The sequence below is a fragment of the Nelumbo nucifera genome, chromosome 5 (genome assembly GCF_055504915.1).
Source record: "Nelumbo nucifera cultivar China Antique chromosome 5, China Antique-T2T, whole genome shotgun sequence".
In the NCBI taxonomy this organism is placed as follows: domain Eukaryota; kingdom Viridiplantae; phylum Streptophyta; class Magnoliopsida; order Proteales; family Nelumbonaceae; genus Nelumbo; species Nelumbo nucifera.
This window is the reverse complement of record NC_142653.1, coordinates 78825008-78843204: the sequence shown is the minus strand read 5'-3', so window position 1 is coordinate 78843204 and position 18197 is coordinate 78825008. Positions and strand designations below refer to the sequence as shown.

The 18197-nt window shown below is 38.8% G+C and overlaps 1 protein-coding gene across 1 annotated transcript; it reads right to left on the bottom strand.

The window, feature by feature from the left end:
- Window positions 1-109: 109 nt before the first annotated feature.
- Window positions 110-16560, bottom strand: LOC104593889 (NAD(P)-binding Rossmann-fold superfamily protein). The gene is made up of 3 exons (XM_010253955.3): window positions 15890-16560; window positions 6011-6360; window positions 110-477 (listed from the first exon to the last, which is right to left on the bottom strand). Exons 1-3 carry the CDS (start codon window positions 16376-16378, stop codon window positions 333-335), a joined length of 984 nt encoding a protein of 327 aa, XP_010252257.1. The 5' UTR covers window positions 16379-16560; the 3' UTR covers window positions 110-332.
- Window positions 16561-18197: the final 1637 nt, after the last annotated feature.

Genomic DNA, 18197 nt, shown 5'->3' with positions numbered 1-18197 from the left:
CGTCAAGATTGCTTGATGTATAAGGGAGATATCAGTAGCAGCTTTCCCTTATTAAAATTCATCAAGACACAGAGGCACATGAAAGTAATAGGTTAATTCCTCAAAGGTGTGGTGAAACAGTAACCCAAAATCCATTGGTTAAAGATGTGTAATCAAACGTTTATAACGAGTCAAGGACCACACTTCCTCAAAAGCTATTAAAAGAGAACCAAAACAAATGATTGACGACATAAGAATACTTTCCATTGAGGATAATTTTTCAAGTCATCATTAGCTAAAGAAAATATTTAATTGAAAGTATTGCAGTAAAAGGTCTACGATAATAGATTTTCCTATCTCAGGAAGCCTTTTGCTTTGAGGCTTTCAACCGTGTCTCGAATAGCATCTTCAATAGGTGTAAAGACCAGTCCTAACTCGATCAATCTCTTTGCTGCATCTTTGCATCCCATCATACCAGGATGGGTTTCCTCGGTAAACCTGTTTATTTCATGCATTAGGACCTCTCATTCATTTGAAACCAGATGAAAGATTTAATCGAAAAGGAAAAACAGGATAATAGACAAAAGGTTAAAAATTGTTTAGGGCAATTAGCATCAATCAAGGCCTTCAATGGAAAAGAAAGCCTAAAAGCAATATAAACCATAATGTTTCCTGAGAAAGAATAATAAAAACAATAAAGTATCCTAGTTGTTGGTTGTACCTTTCAGAAAGCATAGAGAAAGCAAAAGAAACGGAATTAATGATATCTTCAGTACCAAGTGACATCAGACCTACCAAAATGGACCATCAACTTTATATTCATGCTTGGGACCTTCAGTTTCCATAAGTGGAACCAAGAGTAATAACGTTATGGGAATTAAATAAATGGAACGGAAAAATGAGAATAGCATAGAATAGCTAAAGTTAGGAATCAAGGTTCTAGGAACCACAAAATGCCAAAGCCAGAGCAAGTACCCAATCTTATCAATTTCAACTAACTTTGTCAAATTCTGAGACCATTCTTATCAGAATTTGAGTTACAACCGAGAAAGAAAAGTAGGTTTGAGGCATATCGGCCTTACAAATTTAATCCTGCCAATAAATCTAAGAAACAATTCATGTGATTCAAAAATCAGTTATATGTTTAATCCCTTTCCCATATGTGTATCTGACAAAGACAGAAAGATCACCAAGCCCAGGACATATAGATAACATTTGAACTGAAAGTATGACCAATAAGACTCCAAGAGTGTCCAAATCAAAAGACATAACCATGGGACACCAGAAATTGACCACTAAGGCTTAAAGGAATCTCTTTCTCCAGTAACCATATTAACTGGCATACAGAAATCAGTGGGACCAAACTGAAGACAGGGGCTTGAGGACAGTTGATGGACCACAATGATAATGTTTAGCTCTCAACAAATGTGGACACAATCTAATAATAGCAAAATGGCTGAATTTACTGAACCAAATAGACAATGGGCCTACAGAAAAGCAAGAATACTTGCATCTGACATATAGTTTTCCTAGAACTAGGACAATAAGAAGATAGATGGAACTCCAACAAGTGAAGCTGCGGAGCTGCCACCTTTTTGAGGCAATCCACCACATTAACATCCACAAAGAAGATAAGACCATAGCTAGGCATTATGAATCTTCAAAAGCTGAAGAGAAGAATTAATTGCATGTGCACCTGTACAACAGTTCTCAATTATTGATTATTCTGCCACTATCCTATTGCTCCCACTATCATGTCTTAACCACCCCACCCCCAAAACACAACATGGAATAAGGAAAAGACAAAAACATTGAGGCATGATGCATAAATGTCATTCGAGGGATGCATCAATTTGATCATATCTTTGATTTTCTAGTACAGTAAACGATGACAAGGCCAGTCGGTGGTCAGATCATTAAAAAATAAATTGTCTGAGGAAGAGACAACAAAGCCATTATTTCCTCTTCACTCCTTAGGAATGAAGTCCATCTGAAAGCCTATTAGTTAAAGTTACATTATACTCATTAGGTGCAGCCAAAGAAGGAAAGGTGTTATTCAAGTTCAAGATGCTATTTCTTTGTCATGTAACAGGTAAGGAGGCCTGATGTTCAAGTATCAAGCCAAAATGGTGAAGTGGTAGAGCCGCTAGAGCAGGGTATTATGGGGGTGCAGTGGGGTGTGGCGGGAGTGCAATAAGGCACACAGTATGGTGCTCAAGTGGTGCAGTGAGGGTTTCAGTACCTTGGGGTGCTAGGTGGAGTGTAGGGGGAGCACTACAAGTGCTGTGGGAATGGGGTGGATATTGATGTGGGGAGATACAATGAGAGTGTTGATGAGGGTTTGGGTGCCCCAGGGTGCTAGGTGGGGGGGGGGGGGGGGTGCAAGGGGGTGATGGGGATGATGTGGAGATGCAATAGGGTGGAGTGGGGTTGCTTTGGGAAAAGATAAGAAAGAGAAACAGTGGGCCAATCATTTAATATGTACATTGTAATATACATGCAGGGCCAGGTTTTTGAGGCCTAAACTTGTAAGCACCAGGCAACATTATATGTGGGCTTGATGCAAGTCAAAGCCAAGCAGGACCTGGATGTAAAACTTATCTATGGGCCCAGAAGTTTCCAGTCTGGAAGACCAGAAAAAGCAGGCCAGGTTGGATTTGATCATCACTAGTCTCTGCCCCCTTTCTATCATTGTTCATGTAGAGTCAGAATGAAAAGGCAAATCTATCTTCTTTACTATGCCAGTTAAATATTATGCTGAGTAATTTTAGAATTTACTAACACTGAAAGCTTCATGGGATCTGTTAAATGTTCAAACAATTTAATTAAACATATAACGAGCTTTAGAAGTCCAACCAAGAGAATAGACTATTTTGAACAATTGGACCAGTTAACCAGGCAGATAAACTATGGGAGAACCTAGTTGTATTCTATTGTGTATATAGGCATGGACTCTTGACACTGACACTTGATCTCATAAAATGGAAGTCAAGATCTATTTTCTGCAGCCTCCAGGAACACTATACTAGATTGTAACAAGCCATGGGGACACTAGACTAGACTCTTGATGGATCAGATAATGATCCAGATGTGGTTGATTTTATTTCTTTTATTTGTGTTGTTGAAATCCTTTTCAACACCAGCCAGATATGAACTTCAATAACATGTCTCTTTATAAGAGTTGAGAGAACACTCTCACCTCATGTGTGCCCTCTTTGTCTTTAGAGTGGAGAGAGCACTAACCATCTCCTTCCATCATGCCACTTTGAAGCCATTTCCTTTCCATCTTTGGTGGAGAATGGAAAGCACCATTGAATGCCTTAAACCTATTCTCCACCAACATGCTGCTACACCACACAAAAAGACAAAAAAAAAAATCTTATGGCATTGTAAGGGATGCAATTTTATGGGGAATGTGGGGAGAAAGGAATGCCAGGATTCGTGGAGAGAGCATTAACCATCTCCTTCCATCATGTTCATGCCACTTTGAATCCATTTCCTTTCCATCTTTGGTGGAGAATGGAAAACACCATTGAATGCCTTAGACCTATGCTTCACCAACATGCTGCTACACCACACAAAAGGACAAAAAAAATCTTATGTCATTGTAAAAGGGCTGCAATTTTATGGGGAATATGGGGAGAAAGGAATGCTAGGATTAGTGAAGACAAAGAATTGGACGCCAACTAGTTCATTGACCTTTCAAAAGTGAGAATAGCCCATTGGGCATTAGCATTTGAGGAATTTAAAGGTGTTTTCACCGATGAGCTTTTGAGAAGTTGGCAGATAGTGGCAGCTCACCAGCCTAGAATCCATGACAGACTAGAGGAATGGAGAGCACCTAACGAGGGGAAGATAATATTAAATTTTGACGGCTGCAGTCTTGGTAACCCAGGGGCATCTAGCATTTGAGGCTTTATAAGAGATCATGGAGGTAACACTTTTCTCAGCTATTCAGGACCAATAGGGCACAAAAATTCTTTGAAGGCTGAGATTCTGGCAGTAAGAGAAGGATTAAAGCTAATGATCTCTCAAGGGTGGACAAGTTATCATTGAAGGGGATTGCAAAGTTCTTCCAAGTTAGATGAAGCAAGAAGACATTACTAGAGATACAGACCCTTAACTAGACAAGTGCAGAAACTAATTCACAATCTAAAGAGCGCATTCAGATGGGTCCATAAGTCTGAAAATGCTTTGTCTGGTTCTCTTGCCAAGTAGGGAGTAAACAGAGAACATTTTGTATGGAGAAAACCTATGAGGTGGATCTTGTTGTAAAGTCCTTTGTGAGACTATTTGATATTTTGTACCAACACATTGTATATCCTGTACTTATCCATGCTACCCAGCTCTTGGGAGTTTTTCAGATGAACAATTGCATGCTGTTACTTATCAATAAATAAATAAATTGGATTACAGATCTAGAACATTGTGATCTGATTAAGATCAGATTTGATGGTGCTACTATGTACACTAAGATGTGTACACATAACAAACATGTAATTATTAGTAAAATAGGTTCAAATAGTGTTTCTAACAAAAAAAAAAGTACAAGTTCAAGTGATGTGGGAGCTAAAATTGATTAAAAAAGTCACGGAAGTGATTGTACAGTTAAGTTTCAATCTTCCAGAAATTTACTATTCTTAGTAAAATGTGAAAATTACTATAAATAAGTTTTTGTTTTTTTATTTATAGTAAAATTACAATTATTTTCAGTAATATTGGTTTGATTTAGATTAAGTTAATGGTTCTTACTTGCTTTAAAGAGTTTATGTGAGATGAAAATTTCTGGGGTGTCAAGTAATCCTTTCCTTGATCATTTATTTGAGTTTATTTAGGAAAAATTATGTCTAGCCCTCATGGAGCTTTATAGACATATCTTAAGAGTTTACTTAAGAGATGGAATGAATATGAATTTGATTTGAAGTTCTGTATTCTTGTATCTTTCAAGGTGCACTATCCTCAATCTCTGTCTCCATTTCCCTCATTTTTTGTTCTGTGATAATGAACACCATGTGCTTCTCTGTGCTGTACCTAATGGCTTATATAGCTATTCCAAGTTGCACCTTCTGCTGCTAAAGGTTGCACTTATAACTAGTTTCCAGTTCTACCTAAACACCTTTAAAACTTCAGCTTTCTCATTCTAAACTACATCCGCCAATCTCTTCCCTAGACATATTATAACCATTCTAAGTTAATTCTCAAGCATTAACTAGAGTAGCCTATTTTCATTTATAATCTACATATTTCATCATTTCTCTTTCTTTAGTAACCATGTGTGTGTATCTGTGTTTTGATCAGTACTTTCTTTACTAACCATGTTTTTTTGGTAGTAGATAAAAATAAAATTTTGTTGAAGAGAGAGGAAAGCAAGAGAGTACAACAGATTACAATATAAGAAAAAGAAAAAAATAAAAGGTGATGAGAAATCACCAACATAGTAAAGACAGATTACTTCATTTTTACATCAAAACAGAACAAGCTACCCCGAGACCCTGCCCCATCCAACTGTTTCCCAAAAGTTTGTCTCAAAGGAGCTTCTTGAATCATCTCTGAATTCTGGTAAAATTAGAACCCAATCCATTAGTCTTGAACCAATCCACGCACAAGTCTTCATCCTGTTACATGCTTTTCCTTCAAAAATCCTTTTATTCCTCTCTTTCCATATTTCACTTGGTGAACCCAGCTCCAAAAAATTTTACCAACCATATTCGCCCCACTAAAACTGCTCCTAAGCACTTGGTGAACCCAGCTGGGACCAACATCGGATGATGGCCTTGTAAGAAACCTATATTAGACTGCTCCAAAGTCCCAAGCAATCTTGTCACGGTCTCTAATGCCCTTCATTATTTGACAACAAGTTTGATACATAAACATAAGCAATTTTCATGTATCAATCATTAATTAACAATTTGCAACAGCATATTGGTGAGAGTCTATCATGTTAATACTATATAAGATCCATCATCCATACAATAAATTAAAAGAGCCACTAAAGATAGTTTTTACTTTTTACAGAGCACATGCCATGTACCTGTCAATGGGAAAGTCAGGATAGATTTTGGAGACGGTTTCAGCAAAATCACGAAACTGATAGATTCCATTGGTGCACAGGTACCTTCCTGAAGAAGATGGGTTCTCAAAGAGCAGAACCTGTGCATTGGCCACGTCCTTCACATGTACTGCACCCAACCAGTGGTACTCCTGTGTTTCTTTTGATCCTTGCAAAAGCTGTTGCAATACAGCACAACTTGCATTCAAACTAGATTGTAGAAGTGGTCCCAAACACGTGGCTGGATGGATTGCCACCACGTCCATCCCATGCCTCGTTGCATAGTCCCAGGCTTCTTTCTCCGCCAATGTCTTTGACACCGGATACCATTTCTGTAATTCAAAACAGATCCCTACATTTTGAATTCAGTTCATTGCTAGGTACTGTACAATCACAATAAAAAATCATATTTTGGGTCTTAATATATCAAGTAAATATATCACTTTGTTCTAGGTTTATGTCCTTTTCACAAAACAATACAATGATTAGATGGTTAAAGATCATACATCTTTGCAGTTACAATATTTCCACTTTCAAAAAGAGGAAAAGCTTGCTTGGGGAATAATCCCTGTCATGATATATTGGAATATATCAGAGAGAATATAGGGGCAACCATGTTTTTCTAGGAAACAAAAGGCATGCCATATGTTTTTATTCAATTATGCTTCAATTTTCAAGTAATTAGAAGGATATAAGTCCATTGTCTTTTTCATTTAGTAAAGATACCATACTTCTTGGCAATGATTTGTCTTTTTTTTTTGAGAGAGAGAGAGAAAGTTGTAGACTTCTTCTAGCTATAACTTCTTATGATACCAAGATACATGCATAGCATACCAGTGTCAGATATCATACCAGATATTGCATGGATACTTTTAGATATAATTTATATCGTTACACTTCGAAAATATGTAAAATGGTATGTTTTAAAAAATAATACCATAAAAAGATTTGCACATATTAGAAACTTAATTATATTTGGCAAGATACAAGTCTTGAAAATGGCATTTAGCTTCACAAACTAGATAGAAACACACGACACAAAACATATTAAATGGGATACCCATATTTGTGTCCAGGATGCTAGGAAATGGAGAGTCATATCTCCATTCCCTGTATATGTCTGTGTCCATATCCGTATCTCGGCATCATAGATAGCTACCATGCACCTTTTCCTTTAAACTTTTTTATCAGAAAAAGGAGAATTTTATTTAATTAAGATAAACAGTTACATGATTTGAGCAAATACAAAGCAGACATTGTACCACAGAGGGTAACAATAAAGCCCGAAACAGCTACTGCTTATGAACTCCTGTTTGGCTAATGAATCATCCATCCCATTTTCAGTTCTCCTGATCCATGTGAACGAGGCATTGAGTTCCCTTGCTAGGCTTTCAATCTCCCTAAGAGGATGTCTATAAATCCAAGGCACATTACCCCTTGAATTGGTCCATGATATCACCATTTTTGAGTCCCCTTCCACCTCCAAGTTCTTAAGATCTGTTTGCTTGGCAAGTTTTAACCCCTGTAGCAGAGCCAAAAGTTCAGCCTTTAAAGAATCACCTTCCCCTAAAGGTCCTGAATACATAGCTAATACTTTGCTTTAGGAGTCTCTGATCACACCGCCAGTTCTTTTAATTTTTGTTTTGTTTTTCTTTTCTGCACAAATATTTTCTTAATTTGATCACCTCCTTAATCTTCTCAATAGAATAACTCTCCAACCCCCATCCCACCCAAAAAAAGAACAAAGAAAAGTAAATAATGATTAATCAAAGATTGGCTTAAGACAATTAGTAGTGTCCTGCTTTCTTGAGGACTATTTTTCCTAACCTGTTTGGTATTTTGCATTTGATTCCCCGTCTAAATCTGGAACTTCAATTTTGCCCCAAGTAAATGGTATATTAAATACCAGAACTACCATGCCATTTAATAGTATTATGATTAATACTTTTCTTAAATTTATCCTTTAAGTAAATAGCAAATTAATTTCTCTTATTTGTAAAATACTCACATTGTTAACAGGTGTATTATATGTACTGAACACAGGCTTAGTACCTGCAGGGGTATTTTCGTAATTCTGTATACATATTGTTATGTACGGCCAGAACAGTATAAATAGAAAGCTTCACTCAACTGAAGCTAAGTTTGGTTGAGGCCTTAACTCAGTTGCCTCTTATTCTTCTTCCTTTTCTCCTTCTTTCTTCTTTTCTCCTTCTTCTTTTCTTCTTCTTCTTGGTCTCCTGCTCAACATGGTATCAGAGCAGGTTCGTCCAGACCTAGAAAACAACTAGCTGAGGTCTCTCTCCTCTGCTGCAAAGGAGCTATAGTACTGATGCTCGAAGACAAGGAAGAGGAAGCTTTTCTAGTGCTGCGGTTAGTCTCCAGTGCCGAGTAGAGCTCTGCTACAAGTATGCTGACTGTTCAACTTCCTAGCACAGAAAAAGGGTTCAGCTACATGTATTTTTGCTGGTAACTGGGTTGCTTCGGCTAAGAGGACTGTAGAAATCCATCCCAGATGTTCGAAGGAAGGCTCTGACCTAAAGGGGAGTTCGAGTTCATGACTGAACTGCCTATTGCAATCTGACCTGAAGGGAAGTTCGAGTTCATGACTGATGACTGTGCTGCCTATGACTGAGATTTTTTTTTTCTCTCTTCCTGTTTATGGCTTCTTGCACGACTGTTAATGTTCCAGAATCTGAGTAGGGACTGTTCCCCTTCCACTGATTGTATGTTGCCCTAGTCTGCACTCTAAGGGGCTGTTGATGAACCCTAGAACTTGAGTGACTGTTCGGCTGCCGTGGAAAGTGGATATCAGCCGATTAGGTGTGGTGAATCACCACTCGTATTGCTGCTCCTACTGTGCCTTTTTTTTGGGGCTGAGAAGCTGTATCAAAGTTGTGAACTGTAGGTCTTTCAGACCTGGTTACACTGCATGTGCAGTTCGTATAGTGTTTTGTGGACTCCTACACAGTGTAGGTGATAAACCCTAGTACTGCAGTTGCAGTGTTTGTGCTTGGTTCTCTGTGGGGCCGAAAATCAACAAGTGTCTTGTTGTGGACTGTTGCAGCTCTGTAAGACTGTGCTTTGGTTTTGTGTATTTCTGAACTGAGAATCATGAGTAGTAAAGATTCAGCTACATCCGGAATCTCCACAATGCTGAATGGAATGAGTGGGAACAGTGATCTATCCTTCCCTATGGCTGTTGTTCCTCTTGACGGGTTAAACTACCTAGAGTGGTCAAGGGGGATCAAACTATACATAACTGCAAGGGGAAAAGTAGGCTACATAAATGGAAGAATCAAATAACCACCTTCTGGAAATGCAGAACATGATAAATGGGATCAGGAGAACAGTATGGTTATGTCATGGCTTTTGATCACCATGCAACCTCAAATAAGGAAGAACTTCATATGGGCTGAAACTGCAAATGAGATATGGGATCAGGCAAAGTCCACATATTCTGAACTCCGACACTATGCCAAAATTTATCAACTACAAGCAGCTTCATCTACTTGTAAACAGGGGGAGAGGAGTTTATCAGTTTATTACTCTGACCTGACAACTGTTTGGAAGGAGCTGGACCATTACTAGAACATTGAGTGGAAATGTGAGGAAGATGCAAAATTGTATAAGAAACTTGTCTCATAGCAAAGGGTGTTTGCCTTTTTACATGGTCTCAATCCTATCTATGAACCCATCAGAGTACAAATTCTAAGTTCTAAGGATCTTCCTTCAATTCAGGAGGTCTATGCTCTTGTCCAGTCCGAAGAGAGCAAAACGAACTTGATGAACAGCACCGGAGGGGATGCAATTGTGTTGGCGGCAAAGGGGGGTACCTCTACTAGTGGTGGACCTTCTTTCAAGAGAGGGGATCTCCAGAAGAAAGTAGAAGATAAGGAAAAATTGTGGTGCACTAATTGTCAGAAGCCCCGGCACACCAAAGATACTTGTTGGGATCTCCATGGGAAACTGAAGTGGGCTCAGGATTTACCTAAGAAGCAAGGATCAGATGGTATTAGAAGACCCGAGCAGCAAGGTACCAAGAAATACCACATGGCCAATATGGTTACTCGGGAGAATTAGCCCTCCACCTCCACTGTGACTCAACCACCACATGGCCAACATAACTACTCTGGATCCGACCCAAGAGAGGATATTGTCAACTCCTTCCGTGACCATTTGGAGCTTTATGGTAGAACAATTCGCCAGATGGATGCTCCTCCCACCACCTCTTTTGCATCCACATCAGGTAATCCTGCCACAGCTTTCCATGTTGCTTCTCACGACCTTGACTCTCCATGGATCATTGATTCTGGAGCATCAAAACACATGACTGGTATGTCCTCTTTCTTCCAAACTTATCACCCCCTTTCCGGAAGAGATAAAGTAAGACTAGCTGATGGATCATACTCTCCCATAACTGGTCAAGGAACTCTCTTTCTTCCCCTTGGCCTTACTCTTTCTAATGTTCTTCATGTTCCAAAATTTCCTATGAATTTGTTTTCAGTCAGTAGTGTTACAAATTCCTTAAACTGTTCCGTGACTTTTTTCCCTTCCTATTGTGTGATTCAGGATCTGGCCTCGGGGAGGACGATTGGTAGGGATCGTATGGTTGATGGACTCTACATGCTGGAGAATACAGCTGGCCTTCTTGTTACAGAGTCTATGAGTCAGTTCAGAAAGAGTAAAATGTATTTATGGCATTGTCGTTTGGGTCACTTGTCTTTTGAGTCGTTGAAAGTTGTTTTCCCAGAACTGTGTAAGTCTGTGTCTGTTTCCAATTTTTCTTGTCAAACGTGTCAATTAAGCAAGCATTGTAGAACTCAATTTCCTCAAAGAAATAGTAAATCTGAGTTTCCTTTTCACATTGTGCATTCGAATGTGTGGGGCCCTGTTACTTTACCTTCTGAGAGTGGCTACAAGTACTTTATTACCTTCATTGACGATTATTCCAGATACACTTGGGTATATCCAATGCGAACCCGTGAGGAAATACCAAAAATTATCCAAGATTTTCAGTGGATGGTCTTCACCCAATTTCAAACCGAAATTCAAATATTTCAATCAAACAATGCAAAAGAGTTTTTTCATAGTGACCTCACGGAGTTCTTTGCTTCACATGGCTCACTTCACCAGAGCTCTTGTGCCCGCACGCCACAACAAAATGGTGTGGCTGAACGGAAGAACCATCACCTTCTTGAAGTGGCACGAGGTTTACTATTCCACATGAATGTTCCCAAACATTTTCGGCTTGAGGTCGTCCTTTGTTCTACATACCTCATTAACCAAATGCCCTCTCATTGGTTAGAGTACAAAGCTCCACATCAGCCTCTCTTTCCTAAGGCCCCTCTTCTTTCTATTCCTCCCCGTGTTTTTGGTTGTCAGTGTTTTGTCCAAAACCTTTCCCCCACCCGGGGAAAATTGGACTCTCATGCTATCCCATGCATATTTCTTGGCTACTCATTCTCTCAAAAAGGGTATCGTTGCTTTGATCCTGTTTCACGGAAATTCTATGTCTCCATGGATGTTACCTTCTTTGAGGATGAGCCCTTCTTTCCTGTTTCTCCTCAGGGGGAGTGTAGGTATGAGGAGAAACTGGTTCAACTTCCTCCTCTTCCTACTCCTTCTCCTTCTCCCCTTCCTCCTTCTGATCCTCCACCTTTCCGTGTTTTTTCTCGTCGTCGTAAAGGCCAATCAGGTTCAAGAGCTGAGGAGAATCCAGAAGTCGTACCTCAAATGCCATCAGATTCCTTGGGGGAAGATCATACTCACTCAGGTAACTTGACTCCCAACCTCCCTATTGCTAATGATCTTGACCTTCCCATTGCCCACAAGAAAGGTGTTAGGTCGTGCACCACCAAATACCCCATTTCCAACTTTGTTTCCTATGAGAACATCTCACCTTCATTTCGTGCTTTTCTTACCTCCATTGACAGTATCCCTATTCCCAAGAATGTGGCAGAAGCTCTCTCAATACCAGAATGGATGAAGGCCATGAAGGAAGAAATTGATGCTCTTCATAAGAATGGCACATGGGAACTTGTTGATCTCCCTAAGGGAAAGGATCCAGTTGGATGTAAATGGGTGTTCACTGTTAAGCATGGGGCTGATGGAACCGTGGAGAGGTATAAAGCTTGTTTAGTGGCAAAGGGTTTCACTCAAGTATATGGGGTTGATTATGTAGAAACCTTCACACCTGTTGCCAAAATGAACTCTATTAGAGTCCTCTTCTCTCTTGCTGCCAATCTGAATTGGGATCTACATCAGCTCGACATCAAGAATGCCTTCTTGAATGGTGACCTTGAAGAGGAAGTTTATATGATTCAACCTCCCGGTTTTTTGGCTCAAGGAAGTGAACAAAGGTGTACAAGTTGAAGAAGTCTTTATATGGGCTGAAGCAATCACTAAGGGCTTGGTTCAGCAGATTTCATACTGCAGTCCAAAAGAGGGGATACAAGCAATGTCAGTCAGATCACACACTGTTTGTAAAAAGAGTAGAAGGTAAAATGGCTACCCTAATAGTATACGTGGATGACATAATTGTTACTGGTGACTGGAATGATGAAATTCAAAGTTTGAAGGGCTTCCTTGCCACTCAGTTTGAGGTGAAAGATCTAGGTCCCACCAAATACTTCCTTGGGATTGAGGTTGCCCGATCAAAAAGGGATATCTTCATCTCTCAAAGGAAATATGTCCTAGATTTGCTTAAGGACACTAGAAAGATTGGGGTTAAACCAACTGACTCTCCCATTGATCCCAACCACAAGTTAAGTGACAGTCAAGGTGGACCACTTAAAGATGTGAAGCAATTTCAAAAGCTTGTAGGGAGATTGTTGTACCTCTCTATGATTCGTCCAGACATAGCATATGCTGTTGGTGTCCTCAATCAATTCATGCATGCACCTAGGTCCACCCACCTTGAAGCAGCAGAGAGAGTACTACGGTATCTTAAGAAGTTCCCGGGTGCTAGTTTATTATTCCAGAAACATAGACACTTGAGGGTTGAAATTTACACAGATGCGGATTGGGCTGGATCTCAAAGTGATAGAAAGTCTACTAGTGGTTACTGCACCTTTGTAGGAGGGAACCTTGTTCATTGGAGGAGTAAGAAGCAAACCGTGGTAGCTAGATCCAGTGCTGAAGCTGAGTACTGTGCAATGGCACACGGAGTAGCCGAAGGTATGTGGATAAAAAATCTATTGGAATAGTTGGGCTTTCCAGTTGGTAAACCCATGACTCTACTCTGTGACAACAAGGCAGCTATCAGTATTGCTGCCAACCCGGGTACTACATGATAGAACAAAGCACATTGAAGTTGACAAGCATTTTATCAAAGAGAAAATCATCACAAGCGAAATATGCACTCCATACATCAGCTCTAAAAACCAACTTGCAGACTTATTTACAAAAGGGCTAAACTATTCCAAACATCAAGGTCTCTGTGACAAGTTGGGCATGATTGATATCTATGCCCCAACTTGAGGGGGAGTGTTAACAAGTGTATTATATGTACTGTACACAGGCTTAGTACCCGTAGGGGTATTTTCATAATTCTGTATATATATTGTTATGTACAGCCATAACAGTATAAATAGAAAGCTTCACTCGACTAAAGCTAAGTTTGGTTGAGGCCTTAACTCAGTTGCCTCTTATTCTTCTTCCTTTTCTCCTTCTTCTTTCTTCTTCTTTTCTCCTTCTTTTCTTCTTCTTCTTGGTCTCCTGCTCAACACACATCTTCCATTAGATGTTGCCACGTTGATACTGTTCAATGAGCTTTTGCATGGTTAGGCTCGAGTTTTGGGGCTTCAGACTAGGCCTGACCTAAATCAGGTTGGGCTTAGATTAAGACCCTGGGTAGCCTGAGATCGGCCCAACCCAAGTCAAGCCTACCCAATACTGCATGGTATACACATCTAAATATGTGTATATTGTGTTGTATATTTGTAACATATATTTGTATATATTACCTATTTGTACTACCTTATACACTCTAAACTTATTAGGTTATTTACTGTATGTATATGATTAGCTTAAACTCACACCCATGCACAAATAGGTGCAAACACACACATGTTATGCATTTTATTTATATAAAAACATTTTTTGTAATTATATATATAAACATTTTGTTTATACAAAAACATGTTATGTATAAAGGGAAAACTTATGATACCAGAAGAGCTTTGACCAATCAAGCCCCCAATGAATTTTGATAAATACAACCTGATTGGTTACCACTTTTATGATACCGGTTGATTGGTTACAAGTTTTTCCAGTATCATAGTTGAACCCATGTATAAAATATGTATATATGCATTCATTAACGATATGCATATTTTCAATCCATTCTACTCCCAAATTGGCCAACAAAGCCCAATAAAAGATGAATGTATAAAACATATTCAAAATTACCTTCAAACCTGACCAGCCTGCCTGAGTGTGGCCTGAGTTGTTGTAAGGTTATGGCCGGGTTGACCTGGGTTGGTAAACTTGAGCTTGACCTCAAGCTGACCCTACCTGCCCAAGTTGCACCCCTATCCTCCATTATGTGGCCTTCTACTAGTGGATAACTTTGATTTAGAAGCTAAATCTTCAATACAATAGTTTCTTTTTCTTTTTACAAAATTGAAAAGGTGATAAAGGGAGTACATGATGAAAGAAAAAAAGAAAGTAATATCATAAGCAATTTAAAATCCTTAAAACTAGAGAGCAATACTGATTACATAGATAACAACTACAGAATTAGAATTAGAATTTGAGCAAAAAAACTATAGAATTAGAATATCTAAAAAAGACTTTTCACTTAAATATATCATATTAAGGAAATTGTAACAAAAACAGAAAAGACATTTACAGTATAAACCATGGTACTATATATCCATATCACAACTTTTATTTTTGATAGACCATCTACAGCATAACTTACAAATCATAATTTCTTACATATAAGAGAGAAAAACACGATACAATGATTATGTAAACAGATATCTTCATGTTTTATTTTATTTATTTATTTGTTTTTTTTTTTTTTGGGGGGGGGGGGTATTGAAATAGATAACTTCAGGTTGGGTAGTGGTGGTTAACCCAACATAAAGGACTTAAGCATTCTGTTCATATAATTTTTTTCAATATTAATAAAGTTCCAACAGTTAACAATAAAAAATGATTATGCAAGCTTTCATATAGGATATCATTTTCAATTGAAGGCATTATCATAGATTGACTTCATCATATTATTAAACTGAACAACATTTTGTTATGTAAAATAATAAGAGAGAGAGAGAGAGAGAATAAAAGAAACCTAACCTTTCCTACTAAAAGTATGTAGCAATCATGCATACCTTTCCCAAACAAATTAAAGCAAAAGTTATGGGTGAGCTAATATATTTTATCTAATTGTAATTAGTCAAAATGAACATGATAAGTATAGAAGGAGATTCGGCTTACTGTTCAAGTTCAATATTGGAAATTAGAAGCTGTAAGTTGAAAGCCCTTCACATGAGGAGGTGCCCGTGCCTCTAATAACTAGACTCGTTTCAGATGTGATTTATGAAATTAAATCAACAGAGAAGCATCAGCAATGTGAATGGTCCCACGTTATTCAAAATCATAACAGACAGTGTTAGTATAGATCATCGTTTTATAGTCAACTGGATCGAATTATTCTGCCACATTACAGCCAGAATTCTGTAAAAACAAGAAAGCAATCAAAGCATTGAATTTGGGTTCTTCTAAAATGCGCATATGGCTGCAATTATGGATGTAGATAGCCCTCTGGCTTTAGATTTCAATCCAGTGCATTCATCACTTCCATTATATTCCACTAAAAAGAATTGAGAGAGAGAGAGAGAGAGAGAGAGAGACCTGGCGAGACTTGCAGTAATCGAGGTCGGTCCAGGAGGACTCGTCGAAGGGCTTGGTGCTGGGCCAGGAGGGATTGGGGACGATGGCGGAGATGGACGACGTGATGACCACTCGCCTCACCTTGAACTTCCTAGACGCCTCCAGAACGTTGAGGGTTCCCTGTACGGCCGGGCGCAGCAGCTCCAGCTCAGGGTTCTTGGGGTCCTCTAGGGTGCATGGTGAAGCCACATGGAAAACACCAGAGCAACCATCGACGGCCCTGGAAACAGCGTCAGCGTCGAGGATGTCGGCCTCGTAGATAGAAAGGCGGCCGTCGGTGGTGGCGCCGCCTGGGAAGGAACGGAGGTGGGAATCATCAGAGCCCGGGAAAATTGAGGCGTGGATGGCGTAGCCTTTGTCGAGTAGGGTCCGGACCAACCAGGAACCGATGAACCCATTGGCTCCTGTGACGCACACCACCTCCTTTGCCGCTGCTACTGATGCAGCCATTGTTGCTTATTCAATCTAGGATTAGAAACCGGGGAGAGATGTCAAGTCAATATCCTCTGTAACAATATTTCAAGAAATTGAGATAAGATTAATGCAAGGGGACTCTTCAAAACGAAACTGTACGTCCAAATTAATTAATCTTTGTATGGGAGCCACGTATGGCTGGTATCATAAAGTGGTGCCAAACGGTGGGGCAACAAACGGATAGGATCGAACTGGAGATTCTGGATCTCCTGCCCACGTCTACTGACAACACACTATTCAGTGTATTACGAACATCTCTCCCCGCTAATATTATATAGGAGGATGAAATGTTATGCATATGTAACTGCAAGCAGAATTTGTGTGGACAGGTCTAGACTTTCAATTGGACATAAAATACGGAGATATATGACACTTTACCATTCAGACTGCGTGAGTTATAGTTACAGTTACAGTTCAATTCAAACATTATTTTTGTTTGAGTTTACATGATGCTGCACAACACATCCCAACTGTGTATTAAGAACATCTCTTAATAACAAATAATACGGAGATATTCCATCTACATGGCCGCGTGGAGCTCTGATGTGATCTTGTTTTGTTCTCCCTTATTTCTGGTTAATTGACTTGAACATACCTGAGTTTTGTGAAAGGGATTAAATATACGTTGTGGATTGACCATTTGAGCCCATTCTATCAAAAAACGTTAAAAATCATAAATACGAGTTTATGTTACCTATTCAATTTTTTGGAAAACCCCATTTTATCCTTTTATGTCCTATTAATAACCAACATGTCTACAAACCGATTTGGATTGGAAAAAAAATAGAGATCCTATATGTTGTGTTTTTGGATATTATCTTATCATTATGGAAAATATTTCTAGATTGAGCTTTGGCTTTTGGAGAATTATCTGGTTTAAAATGAAAAACCATTGCGAAAAAAAAATAGATAGATATATAATTGAGAACATTTAGGAATTTTATAGAAAAAAGTATAATGATTTTTTAAGTAAATTACTGTAGAATTATTGTACCATTTATAACTGCAAGCATGGTATGAGAGTTTTATGTCCGTATGAGTTAGATGAATGCATTCTTCTTAAATCTCGACATGACAAGCCTAAGAACAATGGATGAAATTTTTTTGCATGCTCATATAAGGTATAAAGTAATATGTTCGTCATTGTTTTAATTACTTAATCAAGTTGTGTTTACATATAGATAACATTTTCTCCTATTCCCGATTAGTATCCTGTATTTTGGGCCTAGTGCCACTTTGGTACTTAAACTTTAAAATGCAATAAGTCAGTATCCAAACTTTCAAAGCGTGGCAGTCCAGTACCCATCGTTAACCAGACGTTAAGTGACATTTGAAAAAGACACAAATGCCCTTTGAGTGCCATCTAATTTTCTTTATCAACCATCCAAATGTTAACAAAAAATAACAGTCCCAAATCCTTGCATCTTCCATTCAAGAAAATTAGATGACAAAAAATTAACACCCCAATTTTCTTGAATGGGGGCTACTTAACACCCCAATTTGAAAATTAGATGGCAAGGATTTGGGACTGTTAACTTTTTATCAACGTTTAAATGGTTGATAAAGAAAATTAGATGACACTCGAAGGGCATTTGTGCCTTTTTCAAATGCTACTTAACGGCTGGTTAACAGTAAATTAACAGCAGGTACTGGACTGTCACGCTTTGAAAGTTCGGATACTGAATTGTCATATTTTAAAGTTCAGGGACCAAAATGGCTTCAGGCCCAAAGTACAGGGTACTAATTGGGAATTTTCCTATCTTTTTATTGTCCTATGAAAAGTCAAGATGGTGTA

What these genes read in the sequence shown, in the direction of transcription:
- LOC104593889 (XM_010253955.3), bottom strand. Translation starts at nt 16,378, where the DNA reads ATGGCTGCATCAGTAGCAGCGGCAAAGGAGGTGGTGTGCGTCACAGGA. An exon ending in ATTACTGCAAGTCTCGCCAG is followed by an intron (nt 6,361 to 15,889) that starts GTCTCTCTCTCT and finishes TTTGAATTACAG; the next exon opens with AAATGGTATCCGGTGTCAAA. An exon ending in CCTGACTTTCCCATTGACAG is followed by an intron (nt 478 to 6,010) that starts GTACATGGCATG and finishes TGAAATAAACAG; the next exon opens with GTTTACCGAGGAAACCCATC.